Source organism: Brachionichthys hirsutus, chromosome 16 (assembly GCF_040956055.1).
Source record: "Brachionichthys hirsutus isolate HB-005 chromosome 16, CSIRO-AGI_Bhir_v1, whole genome shotgun sequence".
NCBI lineage: Eukaryota > Metazoa > Chordata > Actinopteri > Lophiiformes > Brachionichthyidae > Brachionichthys > Brachionichthys hirsutus.
Genome location: NC_090912.1, coordinates 12,199,364 through 12,224,257, shown reverse-complemented (window position 1 = coordinate 12,224,257; position 24,894 = coordinate 12,199,364). Strand labels below are relative to the sequence as shown.

At 48.4% G+C, this 24,894-nt stretch overlaps 1 protein-coding gene across 1 annotated transcript; it reads left to right on the top strand.

Moving 5' to 3' along the window:
- The first annotated feature begins 2,175 nt into the window (after nucleotides 1–2,175).
- On the top strand, nucleotides 2,176–18,077 carry LOC137905598 (collagen, type I, alpha 1a-like). The gene is made up of 49 exons (XM_068749840.1): nucleotides 2,176–2,257; nucleotides 3,750–3,941; nucleotides 4,147–4,169; nucleotides 4,483–4,518; nucleotides 5,582–5,674; nucleotides 6,849–6,917; nucleotides 7,000–7,044; nucleotides 7,480–7,533; nucleotides 7,611–7,664; nucleotides 7,746–7,799; nucleotides 7,889–7,942; nucleotides 8,019–8,072; nucleotides 8,173–8,217; nucleotides 8,307–8,360; nucleotides 8,447–8,491; nucleotides 8,613–8,666; nucleotides 8,886–8,984; nucleotides 9,143–9,187; nucleotides 9,312–9,410; nucleotides 9,686–9,739; nucleotides 9,824–9,931; nucleotides 10,515–10,568; nucleotides 10,665–10,763; nucleotides 10,856–10,909; nucleotides 11,006–11,104; nucleotides 11,213–11,266; nucleotides 11,359–11,412; nucleotides 11,537–11,644; nucleotides 11,722–11,766; nucleotides 12,191–12,289; nucleotides 12,409–12,516; nucleotides 12,624–12,785; nucleotides 12,883–12,936; nucleotides 13,024–13,131; nucleotides 13,207–13,260; nucleotides 13,505–13,558; nucleotides 13,661–13,822; nucleotides 14,038–14,145; nucleotides 14,587–14,694; nucleotides 14,807–14,860; nucleotides 14,966–15,073; nucleotides 15,158–15,211; nucleotides 15,302–15,409; nucleotides 15,503–15,556; nucleotides 15,690–15,797; nucleotides 15,930–16,209; nucleotides 16,344–16,534; nucleotides 16,844–17,086; nucleotides 17,370–18,077. Exons 1-49 carry the CDS (start codon nucleotides 2,176–2,178, stop codon nucleotides 17,514–17,516), a joined length of 4,344 nt encoding a protein of 1,447 aa, XP_068605941.1. The 3' UTR covers nucleotides 17,517–18,077.
- Nucleotides 18,078–24,894: the final 6,817 nt, after the last annotated feature.

The following is a 24,894-nucleotide window of genomic DNA, read 5'->3' as shown; positions in this document are numbered from 1 at the left end:
GCCGACGACAGCCGACGACAGCCGACGACAGCCGACGACAGCCGACGACAACCGACGACAACCAACGACAGCCGACGACAGCCGACGACAACCGACAACAACCAACGACAGCCGACGACAACCGACGACAGCCGGCGACAGCCGACGACAACCGACGACAGCCGACGACAGCCGACGACAGCCGACGACAGCCGACGACAACCGACGACAGCCGACGACAGCCGACGACAGCCGACGACAGCCGACGACAACCGACGACAACCAACGACAGCCGACGACAGCCGACGACAGCCGACGACAACCGACAACAACCAACGACAGCCGACGACAACCGACGACAGCCGACGACAGCCGACGACAGCCGACGACAGCCGACGACAACTGACGACAACCGACGACAGCCGACGACAGCCGACGGCAACCGACGACAACCGACGACAGCCGACGACAGCCGACGACAGCCGACGACAGCCAACGACAACCGACGATAACCAACGACAGCCGACGACAACCGACGACAGCCGACGACAGCCGACGACGACCACCGACGACCACCGACGACAGCCGACGACAACAGACAGACTCACAAAAAACGTCTGCAGCATAATTAAGGACGGCCCCTTTGGTCGTTGAGCCTCGGTACGTCTTGTACATCCACCATAAGATATTTCTTGAATATATAATAAAATGAAATGAAATGAAATCAGTAAGTAAGTCTGATTGATCTGCTCGAGCATCGGGATACGCCCACAATGCAAACTGTAAATCAGGATGTAGGACGGGGGGGGCAGTCTGATTAGTATTGGTTGGAGCTGAAGATACCAACTTTCAAACTAAAGTACGGCAGTGGCTCAGTGGGCTGGGAACCGGAGGGTCACCGGTTCAAATCCCGGCCCAGATGAAATATGGAGCCTCTAGGGCACTGCCGAGGTGCCCTTGAGCAAGGCACTGCTCCCATGGCACTGCTCCCATGGCTGCGCCTTCACCCTATGGGGCGCCTGCACACACATACATGCATGTGTGTGATTGTTTCGAGGGGCCCCTTGTACTATAGGGTGGCCAACATTTCAACAACAAAAACTCTGTCAACCTGTTTTCATCTCGGGGGGGGGGGGGGGGGGGTTGTCATAAAAAACACAAACTCTTGAGTTTGATTCTGGCCGATGTCGGCAGACACAGAATATGTAGAATAACCATTCTAGCCATGTTTGTAGCATACAGATAAAGGAAAGGCTGACTTGAGGCTAACGGCATGCTAACAGCTAGCACCTGTTCTAGTGGCGCTCTACAGGCTGTTGCTGAATGAAATATAATATTATTAAAATCACAATACAATAAATAATCTTCAAGAAACATGCACTGAACTTTATTTTTACAGGAATCCCTCAAATTACAATAATCTGAAGGTTCCATTCTGCAGACGCAGGTCGGAACTCGCCGCTTCAGCGGTCAACCGTCCTTCAGGAGTGGAGGCAACAAAGCTCAACAACATGTCGTCTATTCACAACAATACAACTCTGGATGCTAATATTCCTCCCGGACGGCCACGGCAGATAAGCAACAGTTAGCTAACGTAAGAACTACAAAGAAAGCGTTTTCCTGTGTCGGCTTGTGTTTCAGGTTCAATTATCCGAAGTTTGAGTTTTACTGACGAGTCGAAGGCCGAGAATGTCTCTGAATGCGACGACTAAAAGCAGGAAAGGGAGTCGACGGATTCAGCAGACCAGATCCAGGAATACAATCTGGATGAAACCCTGGACTGCTCCTCAACCCCCCCGTTCCATCTCCAACCCTTCTGCTGTGGCATTGTGGAAGGAGGGACCTGCTCATTTTTCTTCTCTTTGCTTCCATTTTTTCCCGTCTTTGAAGGCGGGGTCCATTCTTCTGTCTTCCCTAAACGTGAGCAGCAGCAGCTGGATAATGAGGGTGCGTCCCAGTCCGTCCAGTCCCCCCCCCCAGCACCTCCCAGTTCTTCAGTTCTCCCATATAAAAGCCCTAGTGGAAAGTGAGTGTCGGCAGTAGGGAGTGTTCTGCTGGGGTCAGGAGGACTGTGACAAACGAGCGGACCCTGCCCCAAACACCCGTGTATGATTGGAGCGTAGCAGAATAAGAACACGTCCCCAACTTTTCTCCTCTCTCGCCTCAAAGAGTCTTCATGTCTGGTGGCCTCTAGACATGTTCAGCTTTGTGGATTTGCGACTGGCGCTGCTGCTCAGCGCAGCAGTGGTCCTGGTCCGGGCGCAGGACGAGGACGACCGTAAGTCTCAGCACTTTTCTGGAGCCTCACCCCCCCTTTTATCCTGGTTTTTGATCATGGATTTTTGTTTCTACATGGGTGGACGGCTGCTGGTGTCTTAGACAGAGAAGAGAAGAAAGAAAAAAGTTCCAACTAGAAAGAATAACTTTGATGCTTGCTACTCTTTTGTCTCTCGATCGATCGATCGATAGATAGATAGATAGATAGATAGATAGATAGATAGACAGATAAATAGATAGATAGATGTGCAGTCTGTACAGTACAGATTGAGGACCCCTCCCTCTCTCTCTCCCCCCCTCTCCTTGCATTTGTCTGGGTCTCTCTTCCCCCACCGCCCCTATGCGTGCAGAGCAAGTTGCTGCAGGTTTTCTAAGCTTTCTTCCAGGTGAGCTCAAGGTGCTTAAACGCTGCACGTTTGGGACAGTAATTGCTTCGGAACTCGCTTAGCAATGTGGGAAGTTGAGATTTCCCAGCTTCCAGGAGACAATAGGCGAGAGGGAAAGTTGTTTTCAAAGGCTCCAGATGTGTGAGAGATTTATAGCCTGAAGCCAAGCGTGGGGTTGGCCAGGTGAGTGAGGGCAAGTCAGGGAGAGAGAGAGAGAAGATAGAGAGAAAAGAGGGCGAGGAGCAGGCATAGTCTTGTCTACTGGAAACATCTGACCTTTACGACCTCAGCAAGCCTCCAAGCAGCTCAGAACTGGAAACCAGAACCGAGGAGCCGAGATGGTATTTTTCCAGATGTTTCTCTTGAACTCGGCCGTCTGTCCTTCTCCCTGAAGCAGATGTGGTTTGATCCTCTGGATGGTCTCACTGCGCCATCCAGAGGCTTCTCTCCGCAACTGCTGAAACATCTGGTCGCCACGTCCTCCATCCAGACGGCCTCTCTTTTTCCTCCTCCTCCTCTTCGTCTTCTTTTTCCACCCTCTTGTTTCTTCTAATTACAAGCACATGTGGCTGTTTCCAGGAGCTGTTGCCAAGCCGACCGTCTGCAGCTTCCCTCCTGTGAGCTCAGCGCTCTGGCATGCTGGGAAACACAGTTCAGCTGGTTGCCCAGCGACGGCGCTGTTGTCTCCGGAGTGACCCGTTTTTAAAGTTCTCCCGTGAACTCACGAGGAGGCGCGTTTGTTCTGTGCGTAATGGCGATGGGTTTGGCTCAGCCCGCCTCCGGTCCGGATCCGGATCAACCTGCGCTCCAGATTGTCGTTTCCATTTCATCCGTTCCTGGTCACGATTTTGAGTCCGAATATCAACTATTTTGTTAACTTTCCGTTAATGCTTTGATGTCATGTGAAACACAAAAAGTAAAACAAAAATGACACTTGAAATATTATTCAAGCAGATTTTTATTTATTTAGTATTAATTTAATTTATCATGATTAAGGTAAGGTCAGCGATCTTAAAGAGCACGGAACCCAAAGCTGAGTGGAAGTGTTCATGCTTCATCTTGCTGAGCAGGTAGCTCACCTGTCTCTCTTTGTGTCGCCCCCCTCAGGCACAGGTGGAACCTGCACCATGGACGGCCAGGTGTTTGCCGACCGGGACGTGTGGAAACCGGAGCCGTGCCAGATCTGCGTGTGCGACAGCGGCACAGTGATGTGCGATGAGGTCATCTGCGAGGACACGACAGACTGCCCCAACCCCATCATCCCCCACGATGAGTGCTGCCCCATCTGCCCCGACGACGGTGCCTTCCTTTCCTTATACCTCCAGATACACACACGCACGTGCACGCTCACACACACACACACACTTATTCTCCTCAGCATCACCCACATTCCCTCCCATCTAACATCTGCATCCCCATAATTTGTCTTTTTAACTTTAACAATAAATAATTTGTATTAAATAATTTGTGTGTGTGTGTGTGTGTGTGTGTGTGTACTCTACAGGCTTCCAAGAGCCTCACATTAAGGTAAATATTAATAATTGTTTACTCTTATTGTTACTATTTTTAATTTTTATGCTCTCTTCTTAACATTTATATTTATATTTATATCAGTGATCAATTATCAGTTATCAGTTATCAGCATCGTCAGAGTGGAGATTTCTCTCTGGGGTCAATAAAAGTATTCTGACTCTGACAAACAACAGAGTTCAATAAACCTTGATAGACTGCAGTATTGATCACTGATTATAAATGGATGGACTATTGGGCATTATGATCGCTTTGATTATTGATCGTCATTGGTTATGATTTTTGACATACGTCCTTCTTTACCCCACAGGGACCCAAGGGAGATCGTGGACCCAAGGGAGACAGGGTAGGCTCATGCTATTCTTGTGGTGCGTTCACTGTCTGGCACACTGAGCAGATCCCGTCTGTCTAAGGGTTGAAGCAGCCACGCTGATGAGAACATCATGCACGTTTTATTTCACGCATATGAGATACTTTAGTCCTGTTCAGCAGTCAAGATTCTAAATGTCTGATGTTTGAAGAAAAATGTTTATAAAATGTAAACCACTTGAATAATTAAGTGATTTTTATTGAGACATTTTTATACAGACATCAGATATAATAAAGTAAAAGCTCCAGAAACTGGAAATACAAAAGTAAGATGTGCATATAGTCGCTCAGAACTGGGCTGAAAGCTTCGACTTGTTCTCGGACGCTACGTCTGAGCAGAGCAAGGCGAGTTTCAGAGTGACAATCATGTTCAGCAGTCAGAGGATCCGCTGAAGCCATTTAAGGGAGACGTTTCTTCAATGGCGGGAAGTTTTCCTTTTTATTTAAGCAGTTAAAGTATTAAAGTATTGTTCAGGGGGCGGGCCAAATGTGGAGGCGCCCGTTTTTAACTTTTTGTCAATAAAATTCATTTTACAGTCAAAATTAGAAAAGTAACTTTATGTCATGTTCATAATCTCCCTCAGATGATAGATTAAGTAATTTATACGTTGAGTTATTGGTTAATGTATTCATTTATTTCACCACTCACCTTCAGATGAGTTGGGGGAAGGTTCCTTTATTTATAAGTGTCAGGAAATGAGCAGCAATTTAAAAATGACACTAGTGAAGCTATTAGAATAATATATGTGCAGCCGATTGATCTCCCGACAATGAAAGGGCCAATGACGAGTTACACCTACTTCCTGTTTCCTGATGTCACATGACCAGTCATCTCCCCAGGTGTTGCTTTCAGTGTCGTCGGGACCCAGTGACCCTGAGCAGACAAATTAGACATTAGACACAATGATTTGCTTCAACTGTATAACAGGGGTCATGTGACCGGTGTGTGTGTGTGTGTGTGTGTGCGTGTGCTAGCATTTGAGCTCCGCCTTTAAGTGATTCTGACCTTTTCTTTCTTTCCTCGTGTCCCCCCATCACAGGGTCCTGCCGGCGGCCCTGGTAACGATGGTATCCCCGGACAGCCTGGAGTGCCCGGACCTCCCGGACCTCCTGGACCTCCCGGCCTTGGTGGAGTAAGACATTCATTTTATTTTTCTTTATTTGATCTGTGTTTACCTTTAACTTGCTGAATTGTACAGTTCTCGGACAAACAGAGTCACATGACTCCGGCGGCTCTTCATTCATTGGATAGAGCTGTGATGATGTCACTACATGCAGCTTCTTTATCTGTGGCTGGTCGACCAATCAAAAATACAGTCATTTTTTGTTGTTGTTGGCTCTCTTGCGCTCATATTCCACTACCCATAATTCCATCTGTTATGAAGGGAATTCCATTCTAACACTAACTGAACGCCTCTGATATGCTCAGGGAGGGAAACGTGTCAAATTGTTTAAATGTTTGCAAATGAATTATTTTGTGAATTCGATATAAACAGAAATTGATAAGTGCATGTTGGGTGTAAAGAACAAAAGAAAACAGCAAGAAGAGTGAGAAATCGCACTCCCACAACAGAAAAGTCACTTTTCAGCGCTCGATGGTTTCCCCCAGGAAACGGGTTCTCGCTTCCTAACTTTTATTCAGCAGCTTCATTCACACAGATTCTCCTGGAGGATAATCTCGCTCCTAATCTCATTGTGTCGCCACTATGCAATGACAATAAAGGCTTTCTAAATTCTAAATAAGCAATCATGTTCTAATCATCTTGTTGATTAACGTAATTTGTTGTACAACCGTTCAATCTATCATTCTAGTATAGATTAGATATAATCTGATCTGTCGATTAGACATCCTCTCTCTCTTTGATCAAGCTCTTTGAATACAGTGCTAATATTCCCAGACTCATTGTGCTAATTATTTAGCCTAAGCTAATTTGACAGATCACCTCAGTCTAATTTACAATTAGCATGAAGAATCTATTGTTGGCTAACAAGCTAGTATGATAATCAAATTTAGCATGCTGCAATTCATTTAAAAGTTCTATATAGACATTCAAACATTTTACTCGCGGTTACATTCTATTGATGTTAATGTAGGCAATTCTAAATCATCCGTGTAACAGACTCCGACACAGATTCTGTGAGATTAGATCTGACAGCTAACGCAGCGTCACGTAGCAGAGTAGGAGGTCAGCGATGGTGAATATATCGATCGAGACCTGTTGTTGTGATTTAGCACTGTACAAATAATGGTCTTATCTCTTATCTCTGTAATACCATTGTAATATTTGCATCCATTTGCCTTTTCAGAACTTCTCCCCTCAGATGTCTAGTGGCTACGATGACAAGTCCCCCGCCATGCCCGTCCCCGGACCCATGGTAGGACACGCACATGCACACATCGCCCCGCATCGCTGCTGAGGTGGCGCAGTGCCTGACCTTGTCTTTGTTTGACTGGCAGGGCCCAATGGGACCCCGCGGACCCCCTGGATCTGCTGGTTCTAGTGTAAGTACAGTCTTTCCATCCAAATGCTCTCAAGCTGAAACTGAGACAACGGGCCGGTCTAAGCCGAACCCCTCATTGTGACATCGTTGCCTGTCCTCATTGGCCAGTTGGGAAGAAGCCAGTCCAAACGCGATAGGTCATTTTCTGATGAAAGCTCAGATGGGATTAGTTTAAAGCGAGTCGGCACAGATCACATGGAGCGCAACTCAAAGTTGTGAGTTCCAGAGGCTGAGCTGGTGCAAAGCGCGGCTAACCTGCAGCTCGCGTTGAAATGCATTTCGATTTCTGCGACTGTTCCCACCCACGTGAGCCGACTGCCGGCCTGAAACAAACGTACCGATATTGTTACGACTGAAATAACTTGTCAAAAGCGCGACTATGTGTGTGTAAGGTGTGGGCGTGGCATCCATGATGTTTGTGCGTCTCCTTTCACAGGGACCTCAGGGATTCACCGGCCCCCCCGGTGAGCCCGGAGAGGCTGGATCTGCTGTAAGTACCAGCACCACGGGCGACATGGCAGCTTGTTGGTCTGACGCGATTCTCACCTGCTGCTTGCCTCTCTACAGGGTGCCATGGGCCCCCGCGGCCCCGCCGGCCCCTCTGGAAAGAACGGAGAGGATGTGAGTCACGGGATTAGCTCTTCGTAACCATTTACATCAGTTCAGTTTAAAGATGATCCACGTATGGCCTCTTATCCTCAGGGTGAGTCCGGCAAGCCTGGTCGTGGTGGTGAGCGCGGACCCTCTGGCCCCCAGGTGAACGCGATGTAACCTTTAGTGATGTAATGTGAGAAGTAAAAACCCAAACCGTGACTCACGCCTTCCGTCCTTCGTCTGTCCACCAGGGAGCTCGCGGTTTCCCAGGAACCCCTGGATTGCCCGGCATTAAGGGACACAGAGTAAGTCCCTCGCACATCAAATCAGGATTAGCTTCCTCACAGCGAGGCCTTCACCTGTACCTGTCTCTCCCTGCAGGGATTCAGCGGTCTGGACGGTTCCAAGGGAGACAATGGCCCAGCTGGCCCCAAGGTGACTGACTCTGTTCTGGAGTAGCCGTAGCCGCGCCGGCTAGCTATTATGTGCCGCGTTGCCGTCAGCTCACCTGCCTGCGTGTCGCTGTGCGTTTTAGGGAGAGACTGGAGCTTCTGGTGAGAATGGAATGCCCGGCGCCATGGTGAGTACAACAGCGCCTCCTTCTGGACCATGTTCACGCTGGAGCTCCCCTTCCTTTCCATGGGCTTGACGGGTTCATTCTATATCCAGGGACCTCGCGGCCTGCCTGGCGAGAGAGGCCGCAGTGGTGCTTCTGGAGCCGCCGTGAGTCGAACACACACCAACGACGTCCGCTCTGAGCGATCGATCCGTGAACAGCTGAACCAATCGTGTTCCTCTATGCGTTGCAGGGTGCTCGTGGTAACGATGGCGCCGCCGGTGCTGCCGGCCCTCCCGTGAGTGACGCTTGAATGAAGCTTCCAATCGGTTCATTTCTGTGACGATCCTGGAAGACCTTCTCGATTTTTTGACTTGATGTATTTTTCTGAATCCTTTCGTCTCATCGCTTCCTCTCAGGGTCCCACCGGCCCAGCTGGACCTCCTGGATTCCCTGGTGGCCCCGGAGCCAAGGTGACCAATAACCTCCGTGGTTGTCTTTTATCTTCAGCGTCCTTCATCTTTCATGAACCACAATAACTGAATACGTCGTCATCCCGTTTCTTGTACTCCGGTCTCGTTGCTGAGGTTGTCATCCAGTACCTTCATGCGCCCCTCCTAGTAGGGGACCCGAAGGGCTTGGCTTTAAAAGCAAATCCGAGCGAGTCCTAATCCCACGTCTTCTCTTCCTAGGGCGATGGCGGACCTCAGGGCGGTCGTGGAGGCGAGGGACCTGCTGGAGCCCGTGGCGAGCCTGGTAACCCCGGACCTGCTGGCGCAGCCGGACCTTCTGTGAGTTTCTACACCAGACAGAGTCATTGTCTTTGAGCCCAGCAAGAAAACCAGCATGAGAGAACCCATCCTCATTGGCAGTTCAATGGCAGCGACATCATTAAAATGAGGCTTCTGGCTTCTGGATTATTCAATCTCAACCCTTTTGTCTTCTTCAGGGAAACCCCGGAAATGATGGCGCCTCCGGAGCTAAGGGAGCCCCTGTGAGTATCTGTCCAGAGACATTAGCCTCAAAAGCACATTCAGGGTTAAGGGTTTGAATCCCTTTCGCTGACAAAGCAGCCTCATAGTACAGTATCACAAGTGTGGTGCTGCTGCCCTCTGCAGGGTGCTGGTGGAGTTGCTGGTGCTCCTGGATTCCCTGGCCCCCGTGGACCTTCTGGACCTCAGGGTGCTGCTGGTGTCCCCGGTGCCAAGGGTAACACTGTGAGTAGAAACTCTTTCAAAACTAAGCAAAGCCAAATATTGTCACAGTTAAAAATAATACGTCAGCAAAAGAGAAAAACTTTTTTTTCTTTCCTGCTTTCCTACTTGTTTTATTTTTCAATTCGATTTTTGTGCTTTTTTTGAAAAGAGTTATCTTGATCATGTTTTTGTCGTTGAGATCTTTCTCGGTTATTTCTATTTAGCCACATGTTTCGACTGTAGTTGTTATTTGTTAGTTGCGTTGCTTATATTTTCTCATTTTCTTTTCCCCCCAGGGTGAGGCTGGTTCCCCAGGAGCCAAGGGAGAATCTGGTGTCAAGGGAGAGGCCGTGAGTTAACATCGCCTGCTGTCGGTCCCCTATGCAGACATGTAGGAGGACACGTCTCTTATGTCAGCCGCGTGTGTTCTCCAGGGCGCCCCAGGAGTTCAGGGAGGCCCAGGATCTGCTGGCGAGGAAGGCAAGAGAGGATCAAGAGGAGAGCCTGGTGTTGCAGGAGCCCGTGGAGCTCCAGGAGAGAGAGTACGGATCACACCTCCTTTTCAGAATTCATGACTCTAATATTCTTTTAGATGAGACATAATAAGTAGGGAGAGCTTGCTTAAAAAAAGAAGCTTGATTTTAAATTCTAGCCAATGATTTAAACTCTAATATTAATATACATTACAATTATTTTTCACCTTCCAATGAGATCTCTATTTTCGCGCAGCTATAGCGACTGTCCAATATGAGAAAACATTATTTTTATTCCATCGCTGCTATGAAGCCAAACCCTACCGACCTAAACTGTTGGAATGACCCCTCCCGTTTGATGACGAATATAAGGAGCGCTGGCTGAGCCAGACTGATTCTAGTGCCCTCTGCAGTTCGGAAAATGAATGGCTGAACGAATGAATGGATGAATGAATGTCACTCTTGTCTATTGTAAAGGCTCCTAATCCGGAATCTGGAACGTTCATGAATCAAAGGATTTTTTTGTGATTATTGATAAAAGAAAACAACAACAAAAACGAATAATGTTTGCTAAATGGTGATGAGCGAACATCACAGTGCTACACAAGTTAGCATCATGTCAACAGTTCATAATGTGGGGCTCTCTTCACAGGGTGCCCCTGGTGGTCGTGGTTTCCCTGGTTCTGATGGCCCTGCTGGACTCAAAGTGAGTGATGCCCCCCCCCCCCACACACACACTAGTTTTTATTTGATATAAGTAACCTTTGCCTTTGTACATCCTCCTCTTTTCTGCACGCCATAGGGAGCCAATGGTGAGCGCGGCCCCCCCGGTGTTCTCGGACCTAAAGGTGCCACCGGTGAGTCTGGCCGCACTGGTGAGCCTGGTTTGACCGGAGCTAAGGTGAGATTATATCAATCTTTAACCTCATTGTCGGCAGCTACATCAGAGTTCACAGCACAGGCCCTTATCTGACCTCTGACCTCTACTTGTAGGGTATGACTGGCAGCCCTGGCAGCCCTGGACCCGATGGCAAGACTGGACCTGCTGTAAGTTTGTGTTCTGTGTCACATGAAGTTCTTCATATTGTAACATCTAGGCATTGTGCTCATTTAAACAAATCCTTATTTTATCCTTTGAATCAGGGAGGCCCTGGACAAGATGGTCGCCCCGGACCTCCTGGCAGCGTTGGCGCTAGAGGCCAGCCTGGAGTCATGGGATTCCCTGGACCCAAGGGAGCTGCTGTGAGTTGAACATCCCAGCTGCACCAGAGCGTTTTTGTAACTGTTTTAGTCAGTAGGCCACTGAAATCTGCATCGGCAGTAATCCTGCATTTCTACTCCCATCGATAGGGTGAGGGAGGGAAGTCTGGAGAGAGAGGAGTGATGGGAGCCACTGGAGCTGCTGTAAGTTCTCTGTAGGACTAGTCGCTGAAGAATACACGCTATTGTGTTCATACAAGGTCGTGTGTCTGACAGCGTGCCTCCTGTCTACCTAGGGTGCCCCAGGAAAGGATGGTGATGTCGGTGCTCAAGGCCCTGCTGGCCCTGGTGTAAGTGAAGCCCGGCCAGCATTAACACGAAGCTCGTTTGAGTGAAAGACGAGGAAAGAAGAGGGTCCTGGAGGTCGGCCCGTTTTCACTCGGCTCAAACAATCGATCTCTTGTTGTTATTTAGGGTCCCGCCGGTGAGAGAGGAGAGCAAGGACCAGCTGGAGGTCCTGGATTCCAGGGTCTTCCAGGACCCCAGGGGGCCATTGGTGAGACTGGCAAGCCTGGAGAGCAGGTACTGGCTGAGATAGTAATGAAACCTGATCCAATTAATTCACTGGTTAAGCATGACCTTTGCCTTTGTCGACCTAGGGTCTGCCCGGTGAGGTTGGAGGCTCAGGAGCTGCTGGATCTCGAGTAAGTCCCTCATCATCCTCATCATCGCTGCTCTGTCATAAAGATCAGAACCGCTGGGACGTTTACACACAAGGCCAGAGGCAGGGAGGCAGACGTAGTGGAAGTCATGCTAGCATGCTAATCTTAGGCTAGCATGGTCCAAAAACAAAAACACATGTGATCGTACTCAACGTGGCCCCATAACGAAAGGCCCTTACACAAACCCGAGGCTCGTTTTACCAAATACATCAATGAGAAAATCTATTTTAAACTTCCATGGTTTCACACTGACATGAGATGAATGTTGACCTCTAATAATAATAATAATACCTCCCTTTAGTTTTAAATATCATGGAACTTATAGAAAAACCGTGCCAGTCAGATCAATAAGCACGTTACTGTTGAGTACTCCAGCTTATTGATCTCTGCTGCCCCTCCCATTTAGGGTGACAGAGGTTTCCCTGGTGAGCGTGGCGCTCCTGGCGCTGCTGGACCTGCTGGTGCCCGTGGTTCACCTGGCTCTGGTGGAAATGACGGTGCTAAGGTAAATCCTGAGACAGTGACTTCGAGATGACTTGATGGCGATGGAAGTTCTCTTTGATTCATCAGACATTCAGATAAATTGGCTTTCTCTAATTCTTCTTCTTCCCGCCTCTTCCTCAGGGAGATGCTGGAGCCTCCGGCACGCCTGGAGCTCAGGGTCCTCCTGGACTGCAAGGAATGCCTGGTGAGCGTGGTTCCGCTGGTCTTCCAGGATTGAGGGGAGACAGAGTGAGTGATTTGTGAACAGTTAGTATGGTACCGCCTACAAAATGCAACCTGCCTTACCAGATCTGATGTCCAATTCATTCTGTTTGTCTGTCCCTCAAAAAACTCAGGGTGACCATGGTGCTAAGGGTGTTGATGGAGGCCCTGGTAAGGATGGTCTCCGTGGTATGACTGGACCAATTGGACTTCCTGGACCTGCTGGATCCAGCGGAGACAAGGGAGAGTCTGGCCCTGCTGGACCTGTTGGACCTGCTGGAGCCCGCGGAGGACCTGTAATTACTTGTCTTTTTGCATGTCAAGCGCTGTAATCTGCAGCCCAAGTTGCATCATAAAATCCTTGTTGACCATTCTTCCCAACATTTTCCTTAGGGTGAGCGTGGAGAGTCTGGACCACCTGGACCCGCTGGCTTTGCTGGACCTCCTGTAAGCTTCTCTCCAGATCTCTTTTCGTCTCTCTTGAAGCTTCACCAGTGAACATTTGTCTCTTCATCTATAATTATTCCACTACAGGGTTCTGATGGACAGCCTGGTGCCAAGGGAGAGGCTGGAGATAACGGTGGCAAGGGGGATGCTGGTTCTCCAGGTGCCGCTGGCCCCACCGGTGCCCCTGGACCTCAGGTTTGTGAATTCCTACCTTCCTTTAGAGTCTGGACACATTGGCCTTCCCATGTTGACTATTTTTTGTTCTTTCAGGGTCCAATTGGAAACTCTGGCCCTAAAGGAGCTCGCGGACCCAGTGGACCTCCTGTGAGTTAACACTTTTGTACTTAATCCTTATCTTTCTGTATTAGCGGTAGTATAGAGGTCAGAGGTCACATTGCGATACTGGCAGCTCTTGTGAAAGCTGGAACGGAGAGCACTATCCATTATATAACAGGTTTTCATTTAACGATTGTTTAGAATTATATGGTCCTTATTATCCATTGTTTCCTATTGTACTAGCTCCACTTCCTTGATGCAAGGATTTATGGGCCTTTGTCTTTCTCCTTAGGGTGCTACCGGTTTCCCTGGTGGTGCTGGCAGAGTTGGACCTCCCGGCCCCTCTGTAAGTTTTACACAAATGTTAGTTGTCGTTTTTTCTTTCTTTGACAGGGCTCAATGACGAGGACACTTTTCAGTGCTCTTGCATCCCTCCCCTCTCCCATAGGGCAATTCTGGACCTCCTGGACCCGCTGGACCCGTTGGCAAGGAAGGAGGCAAAGGAAACCGTGGTGATACTGGTCATGCTGGTCGCACTGGTGAAACGGGACCTGCTGGAGCCCCAGGACCAGCTGGAGAGAAGGGTAGCCCTGGTGCTGAGGGTGTTAATGTAAGTGTTCTTTTACACTAAAACTCAAAGGATCCCTCCCATCTCAATCTGTCCAAGAAGCTTATTGTCCTTTTTAAGTAGTAGCACTTGATAAATTGAATCTCCACAATCTCCACAGATCTTGCTGTGGTGCCGGTTTTGAGTCTGGTTCTGGTGGCCTGCACCATGATGTCTAAGCACAGTCTTTGTCTTATTTATTTCCCCCCCCCCTATAGGGTGGTTCTGGTCTGCCTGGACCTCAGGGTATTGCTGGCCAGCGTGGTATTGTTGGTCTTCCTGGACAGAGAGGAGAGAGGGGTTTCCCTGGTCTGACTGGATCTTCTGTAAGTTCCTATTTGCATTCGACGTCTTCTAAAACACTACCAGCTGCACCATGACTTTGATTGAAGCAGAGTGCTGCTAAAGAACCAATGGAATGCTTAGAAACAAGCATGATGGCAAATCCATAACTTTAAAAGGTTAAAAAAAACCTCAGTTGGAGTTGGAGCGGTTTTATATAATAGATGGAAATTCCACAATGCTGCCACTCGCCGACAGAACAATGGGATTGCACAACAGTTATATTGATAATACTGATCACATCAAATCACAAGAGAACACTACACATAGATACTGATCCACATGGGTAAAGGATAGGCTTGTATTAGTCCCATCAAGCACGTTCATCCTTAGATAACAAACTTGAATTCAGTAATGACCACCGGTCCGTTGGGAAACCAACAGGTGTGGCTTTAATCTACTGACTGCCACTGTGTCTTCTACAGGGAGAAGCAGGAAAGCATGGCCCAGGTGGTCCCAGTGGTGAGCGTGGACCTTCCGGACCCATGGGACCCCCCGGATTGGCTGGAGCCCCTGGCGAGACTGGACGTGAGGTATGGAGAAAATAAATGTACCTGTGCATTAAGACTATTCGTGTGACTTTAGGAGGGGTGACTCCAGCCAGCCCTGTGGGCTCTTCCTCATCAACTACCCGCTGTGTTTTAGGGAAGCTCTGGTAATGAGGGCGCAGCTGGCCGTGATGGAGCTGCAGGACCCAAGGTGAGTACAAATAGCACGAAGACTTATTCTCAGTTGAGGCACAGTCGACCGAAAAGACACCGTTTGCATGGCAGTAGTTTAATCCATTTTGTGTTTATGTTATAGGGAGACCGTGGAGAGAGCGGCCCTGCTGGAGCTGCTGGTGCCCCTGGCCCCTCTGGTGCCCCTGGACCCGTCGGGCCCGCTGGAAAGAATGGTGACCGTGGAGAGACTGTGAGCGACACAATCCTTTTCCTAGCTTTGGAAGTGTCATCTTAAGAAACCTCCCTACACTGAATCAATTCCTGCACGTTTCAGGGACCTGCTGGCCCCTCTGGTGCTCCTGGCCCGGCTGGACCTCGCGGCCCTGCTGTAAGTAGCACGGCCGACCCCACTAATTGGCCACTATGGTAGACGTTAAAGCACGCGATGGAAAGCAATAGCAACGTTCCCCTCTAACAGGGCTCTGTAGGAGTTCGTGGAGACAAGGGAGAGTCTGGAGAGGCTGGAGACAGAGGCATGAAGGGACACAGAGGATTCACTGGCATGCAGGGACCTCCTGGACCAGCCGTATGTCAACTCCTAATCACACACACACAGAAAAATACGTATGCAATAGAAATCTATTATTTCTAAAGCCTGTTTATGTTTGTTAACCCAAAGGGATCAAGCGGAGAGCAGGGACCTGCTGGTGCTGCTGGACCCGGCGGACCCAGAGTGAGTTAACACACCACTCATGCGTGAAGCAGTTTGAAATGATTATTTTCATAATTGTTGCTGTCCTTGCGTCAGCGCTGGGAGGCACTGTGACATTCAAGGACTATAAGCTTTCACTTTGTGCTGTTTCCAGGGTCCTTCCGGATCTGCTGGTAGCGCTGGTAAGGATGGTATGACTGGCCTTCCTGGACCCACCGGACCTCCTGGACCTCGCGGACGTTCTGGAGAGATGGGACCTTCTGTAAGTCAAGCTGTCTAATTATCTATTGATTCATGGCTCCTGTTCTTTTATTGTAGGTGATTATCTTGGAATGGCACATTTCCCTCCACCAATAGCTAACTTATTTTTTGTCCTCCTCAAATTTTCTTTTAGGGTCCTACTGGACCTCCTGGACCTCCCGGTGCACCAGGTGCCCCCGGCGGTGGATTTGACCTTGGCTTCATCTCTCAGCCTCAGGAGAAGGCCCCCGATCCCTTCCGTATGTACCGTGCTGATGACGCTAATGTCCTGCGTGACCGTGACCTGGAGGTGGACAGTACTCTGAAGAGCCTGAGTCAGCAGATCGAGCAGATCCGTAGTCCTGATGGAACCCGCAAAAACCCAGCCAGAACCTGCCGTGACCTGAAAATGTGCCACCCTGACTGGAAGAGCGGTGAGTAAAGGTCTTTTAAGAAAGTAAATAATGGTGAATGATGGCGATGAGGACGCTACACCATTCTAAGATTTGGGATCTGAGCAAACTGTTGGGAGTTCTGACTGTTCCTTTCCAAAACGCTTGTTTGCCAGCCGAGTACTGGATTGACCCAGACCAGGGCTGCACTCAGGATGCCATCAAGGTCTACTGCAACATGGAGACTGGCGAGACCTGTGTTGCTCCAGTTCAGAGCGAGGTTGCCCAGAAGAACTGGTACAACAGCAAGAACATCAAGGACAAGAAGCACGTCTGGTTCGGAGAGGCTATGAGCGACGGCTTCCAGGTAAACATGCTCAAGCTGTCAAACAGAGCGTTTCTCTCTCCCTCTCTCTCCCTCTCTCTCCCTCTCTCTCTCTCTCTCTCTGGCTCTATGGACTCATGCCCTTCTCCTCTCGGTGACGGCGCCATCAATTTGCTCAACTTGCTTATTTATAGAAGGTAGATCCACGCCGACATAAAGGCAACATCCATCCCAGGTCCCCCTTCCTCGACCTCTCTCCATCGACTTGCCCTTTTCTTGCTTTCTCAGGTATTTGCCTCACATCTGGCGCTTCAGTCAGTAACTCCCCCCCCCCCCCTCTTTCCTGCACAGTTTGAGTACGGCAGCCAGGGCTCTCAGCCAGAGGATGTCAACATTCAGCTGACCTTCCTGCGTCTCATGTCCACTGAGGCGTCCCAGAACATCACCTACCACTGCAAGAACAGCGTCGCCTACATGGATGCTGCCGCCGGTAACCTCAAGAAGGCCCTGCTCCTCCAGGGCTCCAACGAGATCGAGATCCGAGCCGAGGGCAACAGCCGTTTCACCTACAGCGTTCTGGAGGACGGATGCACGGTGAGCAGAGCCGCATTCCCTACTCTCATCCCAAAGTCACAGATTAACAAGAAACTTGTCAAGGAACTGAAGGGTAAAATGACAGCAAGATTTTACAGTCCTTTGTGATTCAGTGGTTTTGAATCTTCGCAAAGACACACAAGTAGATATTTCTAGTCTGAACTAGCTCGTCTTGCGGTTCAGGGTTACAAACAAAACTTGAGGTAAATATTCCTTGTGTTAACCAAGTCGCTGCCACCGTGATGGTGTAATCTAACTCGTCTCTGTCCTTTTTGCTTTCCAGTCACATACCGGAACATGGGGCAAGACAGTTATTGACTACAAGACAACGAAAACATCTCGCCTGCCCATCATTGATATTGCTCCTATGGATGTTGGTGCTCCAGACCAAGAGTTCGGCCTTGAAGTTGGACCCGTGTGTTTCTTGTAAAAAGAGAAATCTGGACTTGAAATTGTTGTGAGTGTGTGTGTGTGTGTATGTCGTTTTTTTTTTTTTAGCAGTCATCTCTCTCTTTAAAAAAAAAGCCCACCGAAACATTTTTCTGAAAAATCCCCCCCCCCCCCCCCCTCGCTCTTGATTCTTCAAGTTTCCATTCGGCCGTTGTTCCGATGGTCCACTTTGCCTAAAAGCTGCACTTCAACAAGACGACGGCGATGTAGCGGCGTCTGCATTGTCGTGTTTGGACCACTACTTTTTTGGTTTTTTTGTTTTTTTACCATCACCAACACCAAGGATCCTAAAGAGAAGACACTTTGTTTCACTGGCTACAAGAAAATAATATATGCTTCTGTAAAGTGTCCAAATTGACGTCCCCTCTTCATCCAGCCAAACCAGGCCTCTGGAGCTCACAGAAACCAACAGACACACACAGGTGACTTTTGTATTTTCACACGCCGCTGTGGTGAGAGGAATGAAAGGACAGTCCCAACAGACGGAGCCCGATTGCTTTGTACCACGTTTCAGGTGTCGATGAATAAACGGTGAAACTGACAGCCATGTTTGTCTCTGTTGTTCCACCGCCACCACCGTCGACCCCTCCCCCCCTTCATCCACTGATGTTGTAACTATGATTTGTTTGCTGTTCTGGTCACTTTCTTATTTGTTGTTCTTTCTACTTTTTTTTTCAAGGAAAGTCACATTAAAACCACCAGCAGAGAAACTTGGGTTAAACCTCTTTTCTTTTTTTCAAGAAAAAAAAAGGCTACCTCAGAAAAGCAACTAAATCAATCTGTAAAGCAAAGTGTTCTTAGACGGGAGCCCGGAGATGGTGGGCGATCAATGACACGTTGGCAGAAGCAGAAACCGCTAAATCTCGAGGTGCTATTATTTGTTTCAGGTGTCCAGCCCGCACAGTTTGGCCACACCACTCTGACGCGACGGGGCGCTCTTGGTGCTAAAGTAGAAACAGATTTTTCTTGCTGTCCAGACTGAAACAGACCTCCTCTGTTTCAGTCTGGCAGTGAAACTCCAAGCTCTCATGGGCTTGGATGAAAAGTGGATCTCTCCCCTTCACCAAAGCTTTCGTTTTGGCTTTTATGTTCTCTCCCTCCCCGACACCTCTTCTGTCACCAAAATTCTCCTCCGACCCTTCATCTGCACGTCTGTTGCCGCAGCTTCCTTGTTTTCTTGTGCGATGGGTGAAGGAAGTTCAACAAGCTAAAATGCAATCGTCCATTTCAGAAATGCACAGAAAGAGAGAAGCAGCAAAGACGATGTGAGAGAAGGGAGGCAAGACTCACTCATGGGGGAAAACGCCACAAGGATCTGTACCTATTTTGTAAATGTATAATAATTGAGATGTTTTTAATTATTTTGAATGCTGAAATAAAGCATGGTGGACTAACATTGAATCCTGCCTAGTTCCATGACTGACTCCCCGATGAGACACGAGGACTTGAATCGAGTCTGTTACCAACTTTCTTCTGTAATGAAACAAAAAAAAGATGAAAGGACCACAAAATCTATTTTGGTCTCGTGGTTTCTTTTTTTTTTTTAATGGCTCAGAATAAATCAGGAAACCTTTTGAAGCAGTCCTGTGATGGTAAAATCTCTCACTTTTCTAAAGAAAATCTTACAGATAATTGTTTTGACCTGCCCCAGAGTTCTAACCGTGGCTGCTAACTGGTGGGTCACAAAGGAAGAAGAAGCAGGGCCTACCTTTCAGTGTCGGAGCTGGTCTTGGTTATATCCAATTAAAATTTGAAGCCTTTAAACATCCATAATCCATCATGTAAACACATATTTGGTGCTATAGAACTTCAGCACCGGCGAGGATGATAATTGACGGTGAGGTGAGGCAGAAACGAGACGGCAGGACTGAGCGGCTGCTCGGCGGACTCTGAGCTCGGCCGGTTGGCATCGACTTTGGCTCACAAAGACACCGATTGTCCACCTGAAGGAGGCAGCGTCCCTGGAACGGGGGACATGTTTGCAAGAATGCAGGCCCCTATTTGAGCCCCGGACAGAGGAACGCTTACCTCGGCGGTTTGAGAAACATGAAAGGACTCTGTTTGCAGACAGGAAGCCCCTCGGCAGGAAGACGCTCAGCATCCGACTGTTCGGCGTTTATTTATCGAGAATCAGAAACACTGAGACGGATTCGTCACGCTGCGGTTGAATAAGATAATCGGGCGTCGCTTTTAGAATCGCCGCATCACTGATGTGATATTTGTGGAAGATATCTGACCCCTGGGGGATTGATTGCCATGACGACAAGTTCCCCTCAGGCTGAAGTTTCATACCGGAACAAAGCAGGACTCAGACGCCGTGACTTTGGGAACACATGGCTGCACCTGAAGCCTGGCTCTGTCCCCCAGCGCTCTGTCCCCCAGCGCTCTGTCCTCCAGCGCCCTGTCCTCCAGCGCTCTGTCCCCCAGCGCTCTGTCCTCCAGCGCCCTGTCCTGCAGCGCCCTGTCCTCCAGCGCCCTGTCCTCCAGTGCCCTGTCCTCCAGCGCCCTGTCCTGCAGCGCCCTGTCCTCCAGCACTCTGTCCTGCAGCGCCCTGTCCAACGCTCTAAGGGCCACACGGGGACATTTACCTTCGTCTCTCGTCTGTCAGGATTCCCTCACAAAAGTGTCCACGAACCAGCGGCGGGAGGGGAAGCAAATAATCCTTCCGACCGACTCTTATAAATCAGATTTTGGTCGTTTAAAAGAGAAAGAAACTCAACGTCTATTAAAAAAGAAGGTTTTACTTTATTTTAAAACAATCAAAGTAATTATAGTTCCAAAAATGAAGAAATACAAGCAATAACAGCTGAACTAAAAAGTACCAAACAAAGTCTGAACTGTGAAACCTTTGGCACGTCTCCTTTTATAGGCCTGCAGTGAGACGCCGGAACAAAAGTATCATATTAAGCGTGTTTAAGTAGGACCAAGCATGATTACACTTACACCTATGACATTTTATATACAGTGGTACCTCTACTTACGAATTTAATCCGTTCTGGGAGTAGCTTCGTAACGTGAAAACTTCGTAAGTAGAGACGCATTTTGAATGTAAATGCACTAATCCGTTCCAAGCCCCGCAAAAGTATTGTAACGGTTCATGTTTTAGGAGTGTTCATTATTCCTACGCTGCAGAGAGTCCGCAAAGGCATCCAGGGAGGAGGGGCGGTGTGTGTGTGGGGGTGCCGCGAGGAGGAGGAGGAGAACGGGAGAGCTGCGGGAGTTAGGGAGAGTTACCCGTCGTGTGCTTATTCCAGCGTCCGACGGACGCTACATTATGATATTTTTTTTAAATATTAATCTACCTGTTAGCTGTTAGTTTTTGTCCTCTTTGTTTACTGGTCCTTTGCGGTGTTTTCTGCCTCGCGTTTCTTGAAAAACTGATCCAATGACGTCTGCTTTTGACGGCTTTTGACAATCCGCCGGAAATGTGCGAGGCAGACGTCATCATAATGAGCAATAGCCCGACTTGTCAACACTTTTTCCGGGGGACACGAGGGGGACACGAATAGCGTGCTGCGATACGCATACGCAACGGGTTGCCAGGCAGATTTTAGGCGATAGCCAATGGCAGAGCAGCTACGAGCAGCTATTTTTGACTTTGTAGCCTGAAACACCTCCGTAACGAGAAGCAATATTTTCCCATTCAGATACTTCGTAACCTGAAACTTTCGGATGTAGGGACATTCGTAAGCTGAGGTACTACTGTATGCGTCAATTCCTCCAGAGCAGGGGTCAGGAACCTGTGGCTCTTTTGATGGCTGCATCTGGCTCGCAGACAAATCTTTAATTATTAAAAATAAAATTGTTATACTCCTTTGTGCATGCACAAACCGACAAAGATCACCGGCGACTAGAAAGCCGGTTGGCTACGAGGCAGCGGTCAGGAAGTCCGGCTTATAAACGCCGTTCTGCTCACTGGGAAAGGGACAAACGCCGTTTGATAGCTGGTCGATCTGCATTCAAAAACAGTGTCAAAGCAGCCATTTCAGTGGGAAAGTGGCAAACAATGCATGTTGTTGTGTATGTCTATCTATCTATCGCCTAGGCAACGCAGATGAGGCAGAGACACTGTTCAAGTGGGGCTGCTGTATGTTGCTGTCGAAAATAGCGGTCGATGTGAAATCACATTAATGGTAAGAAATATCATTGGTTAGCAACAGCATAACAATGTTATTACAAAGAATGCAGAGACTTATTGTACTTTAAAAGTGTTATTACATAAAATGCACACATTTACTCGTATTGTCACGGATCGAGGCAGAAAAAACCCCAAACGCACGACAGATCCGAAGGGGCAGGCAAAGGGAAGGTCCAGAAAACAGGCAGGGGTCACAAACCAGGAAATCCAAACAGACAAGCAGGCAGAGTATCAAATAAGGTCGAGCTGTGATGAAGGTCTGTTCCTCATCACCACCACACAGCAAGATATAAGATAACACGGAGCATCGTGATTGCTACACTCGGCACAGTAGCGGTCCGGCTTGGAGAACTGGACATCGTGTGTCCTTTGTGGACCGGGCCGGGCAGAGGACAGGAGCTGCCAGAGCCATACTTTGCCCCCAGGGTGGACACGCCCTCACTTGCCAGCATGACACCAGAGAAGGTGATGGTTGTGGAGGTGGAGCTAGCCCAGGTACATCCTCCAACATCCTGCTTTACCCACACTTCATCACCTTTCTTCAGTTCCTGCATTAGGTAACAGGTGTTGACAGATGTTTCAGCACTGGACACCTGGAGGAGAGGAATGGAGGGGGGACATTATTGCAGACAATTTAATTCCGATATACCGATGCTGGCGAAACAGAGCTCACTGGTAAATAGTAACGTTAAAGGTCACATATTAGACTCTTCCTCCACAAGTTAACGCAGTCCTCAGGGACATTGTGCACAACGTGCACATCTTGTGCACGTTCACCCCCCTTGATGTCAGAAGGGGAGGGATTTCTTCCAGGCGTGTTTCAGGAGGTGATTACAGACCCAGCCAAACTACGAAGGAGTGACTGGATGCTTTATTTTGCTGTTTTGGGTTGAGAAGGACCCCAAAGTGAGTGCGTTTTTCATAATATGTCCCCTTTCATGAAGCTTTGATTCAATTCAATTAAATGTTATTTCTGGAGCACCAGATCACAACAGGAAGTCATCTCAAGGCTTTACAGGATTAGCAGGGAAACACAGAACCCAACTTGACCCACAAGAGCAAGAACTGGAGATGGAGGCAAGGAAAAACTTCCCTTTAACAGGCAGAAACCTTGGACAGAACCTAGGCTCATGGTGGACGGCCATCTGTCTGACCGGCTGGGTTGAGTAGGAGGCAGCCCGGTGTTCTCTAGTGTTCTGGCACTATAGATATATAGAAATGTGTCGTGTTACTCCAGCATCTTGCTGTGCTGCCAGTCTCCCTAACCCTAACCCAATCTTCATCATGTCCCACATGCCAGTATCGTCATCTTCAATGTAAAATATTTAGCTTTAACACTGCTAATTCAGTTAATGACATCTGAAGCTGGTTTACATTATATTCCTTTATTAGGTTTACTATATATATAGACTATATCGAGGGATCAAGGTGAGTCTGGTTACTGTCTTTCATCGAGTCGTAGAGAACCGCCTCTTTTCTAGGCTTGTAACTATACCAGGTAAATGTGATTATTGTTTCGCCTTGTTTGATTACTTTGTTTCATCATTCATTAGTGAAGCGTTTCTTTGATACCAGCGCAATATTTTGTGCCTTTGACTTGATTACCTGGCCATGGCAGGACGCCCTACTGGTCCCCTTGACCATGAGGAACCACATGGTATTGTGGCCTCCACGGCAGAGCTGGGCAGTAAACACAAACTGGTAGACTCCAGAGACCGGTGCAGTGAAGATCCCGGTCTCATTCCTGTAAGCAGAGCCCTGGTTCACCATCACCTGGTTGAAGACGATTGGGTTGAACTCAACATCTCGAAGCGCACCTTGGTGGGCAGCGAAGAACAGAACAGCGCCCCCTAGGACACAGAGTTGATATAATTTCTACGAAGATTTTAAATGTTCATTTGACTTTGTTCCATTAAAATGAACACCCAGAACCTACCTGGTTTTCTGTCTGCTGTCTGTTGGGCTTCCTGTTGAGAGCCAAAGTGAAGTCAGTTTAATGAGTCAGTAAAAAAGACCGGAGTTAAAATGTCAGATCACTCACCGGTCCCACTGGTCCAGCAGCAGCCAAGCTGGTTCCACAGGCGAGTGTCACAAGAGCCAAAGCAGCAAACATCTGGAACATAAAGCCACCGAACAGTTTCATGTCACAGCCTCTCGAGGTCCGTACAGGCCTAACGAAAGGCAGAACTACCTTGGTAGAGTTCGTCCTCCTGCTGAGAGCTGTTCACGCTCTGCCAGGCTTCTAATGGCGTCTCTGTGGTCAGCAGGCAAAGTCCAACTCAAGATGTTTGACTACCTCATGTCTAACACACACACACACACACAATACAAATAATCAAAATGCTACTTTCTGGCTTGTCATGAAATGAAATGCTGATGGAAAATATGTGCAACATTGACCTGCGGACGGCGGTCCAAGACCCTCTTTGGTCTTAGGAGTGGGCCATGGCTAACATTAGCTTATTTCACTCAGGAACTTGTCTTATTTGAGACAAACATGTATTTTTCAGGATCTATTGTCTTTCCAGATGCCAATCAATCTAGAAAACAATGAGAAAACAAGTGATCATATTCTGCATTCAAACAATTTGCAAAATGGAGCACAGCGAAGAGATTACCTATTTGGGCTGTGTCAGACAAATACCTGTCTGGTGATAGTATGGCAACTAAGGTGATCAAAAAAGTAAATCAAAGAACAAGATTTTTGGGCAGAATGTCTGCTTTTGTCAACAAAAGTGCTCTCCGGACTCTTGCTGGAGCCCTCGTTCAGCCCCTCTTTGACTATGCTAGCACCTCCTGGTATTCAAACATCAAAATGTCCCTGAAAACCAGGCTCCAAACCTCCCAAAACAAACTGATTCGGCTACTCCTCAATCTGGGGCCCATGACCCACCTTCTTCCTGGACATTTTGCTAGCCTAAAATGGCTCAGGGTAGAAGACAGGGTTAAACAACTCAAAATGGGATTGTCATTTAAAATAGTCAATGCAGCTCTGCCCTCAGTCCCCTCAATCCCTGCATACCTGAATAAACACCTCCACAGATTAGACACCCACAGCCACAACACTAGAGGGAGCTCAAACAACAACCTGATTACCCCCTCCTATAGGACTAACATGGGTAAATCATCTTTTTTAAAATACTGCCCCCCAAGGGTGGAACTGTTTGACTCCTGCCCTCAAAACATGCACCTCTTTGGCCTCCTTCAAAACGGCCCTAAA

What these genes read in the sequence shown, in the direction of transcription:
- LOC137905598 (XM_068749840.1), top strand. Translation starts at nt 2,176, where the DNA reads ATGTTCAGCTTTGTGGATTTGCGACTGGCGCTGCTGCTCAGCGCAGCA. An exon ending in AAGGCCCTGCTGGCCCTGGT is followed by an intron (nt 11,413 to 11,536) that starts GTAAGTGAAGCC and finishes GTTGTTATTTAG; the next exon opens with GGTCCCGCCGGTGAGAGAGG. An exon ending in CTGGCGAGACTGGACGTGAG is followed by an intron (nt 14,695 to 14,806) that starts GTATGGAGAAAA and finishes GCTGTGTTTTAG; the next exon opens with GGAAGCTCTGGTAATGAGGG.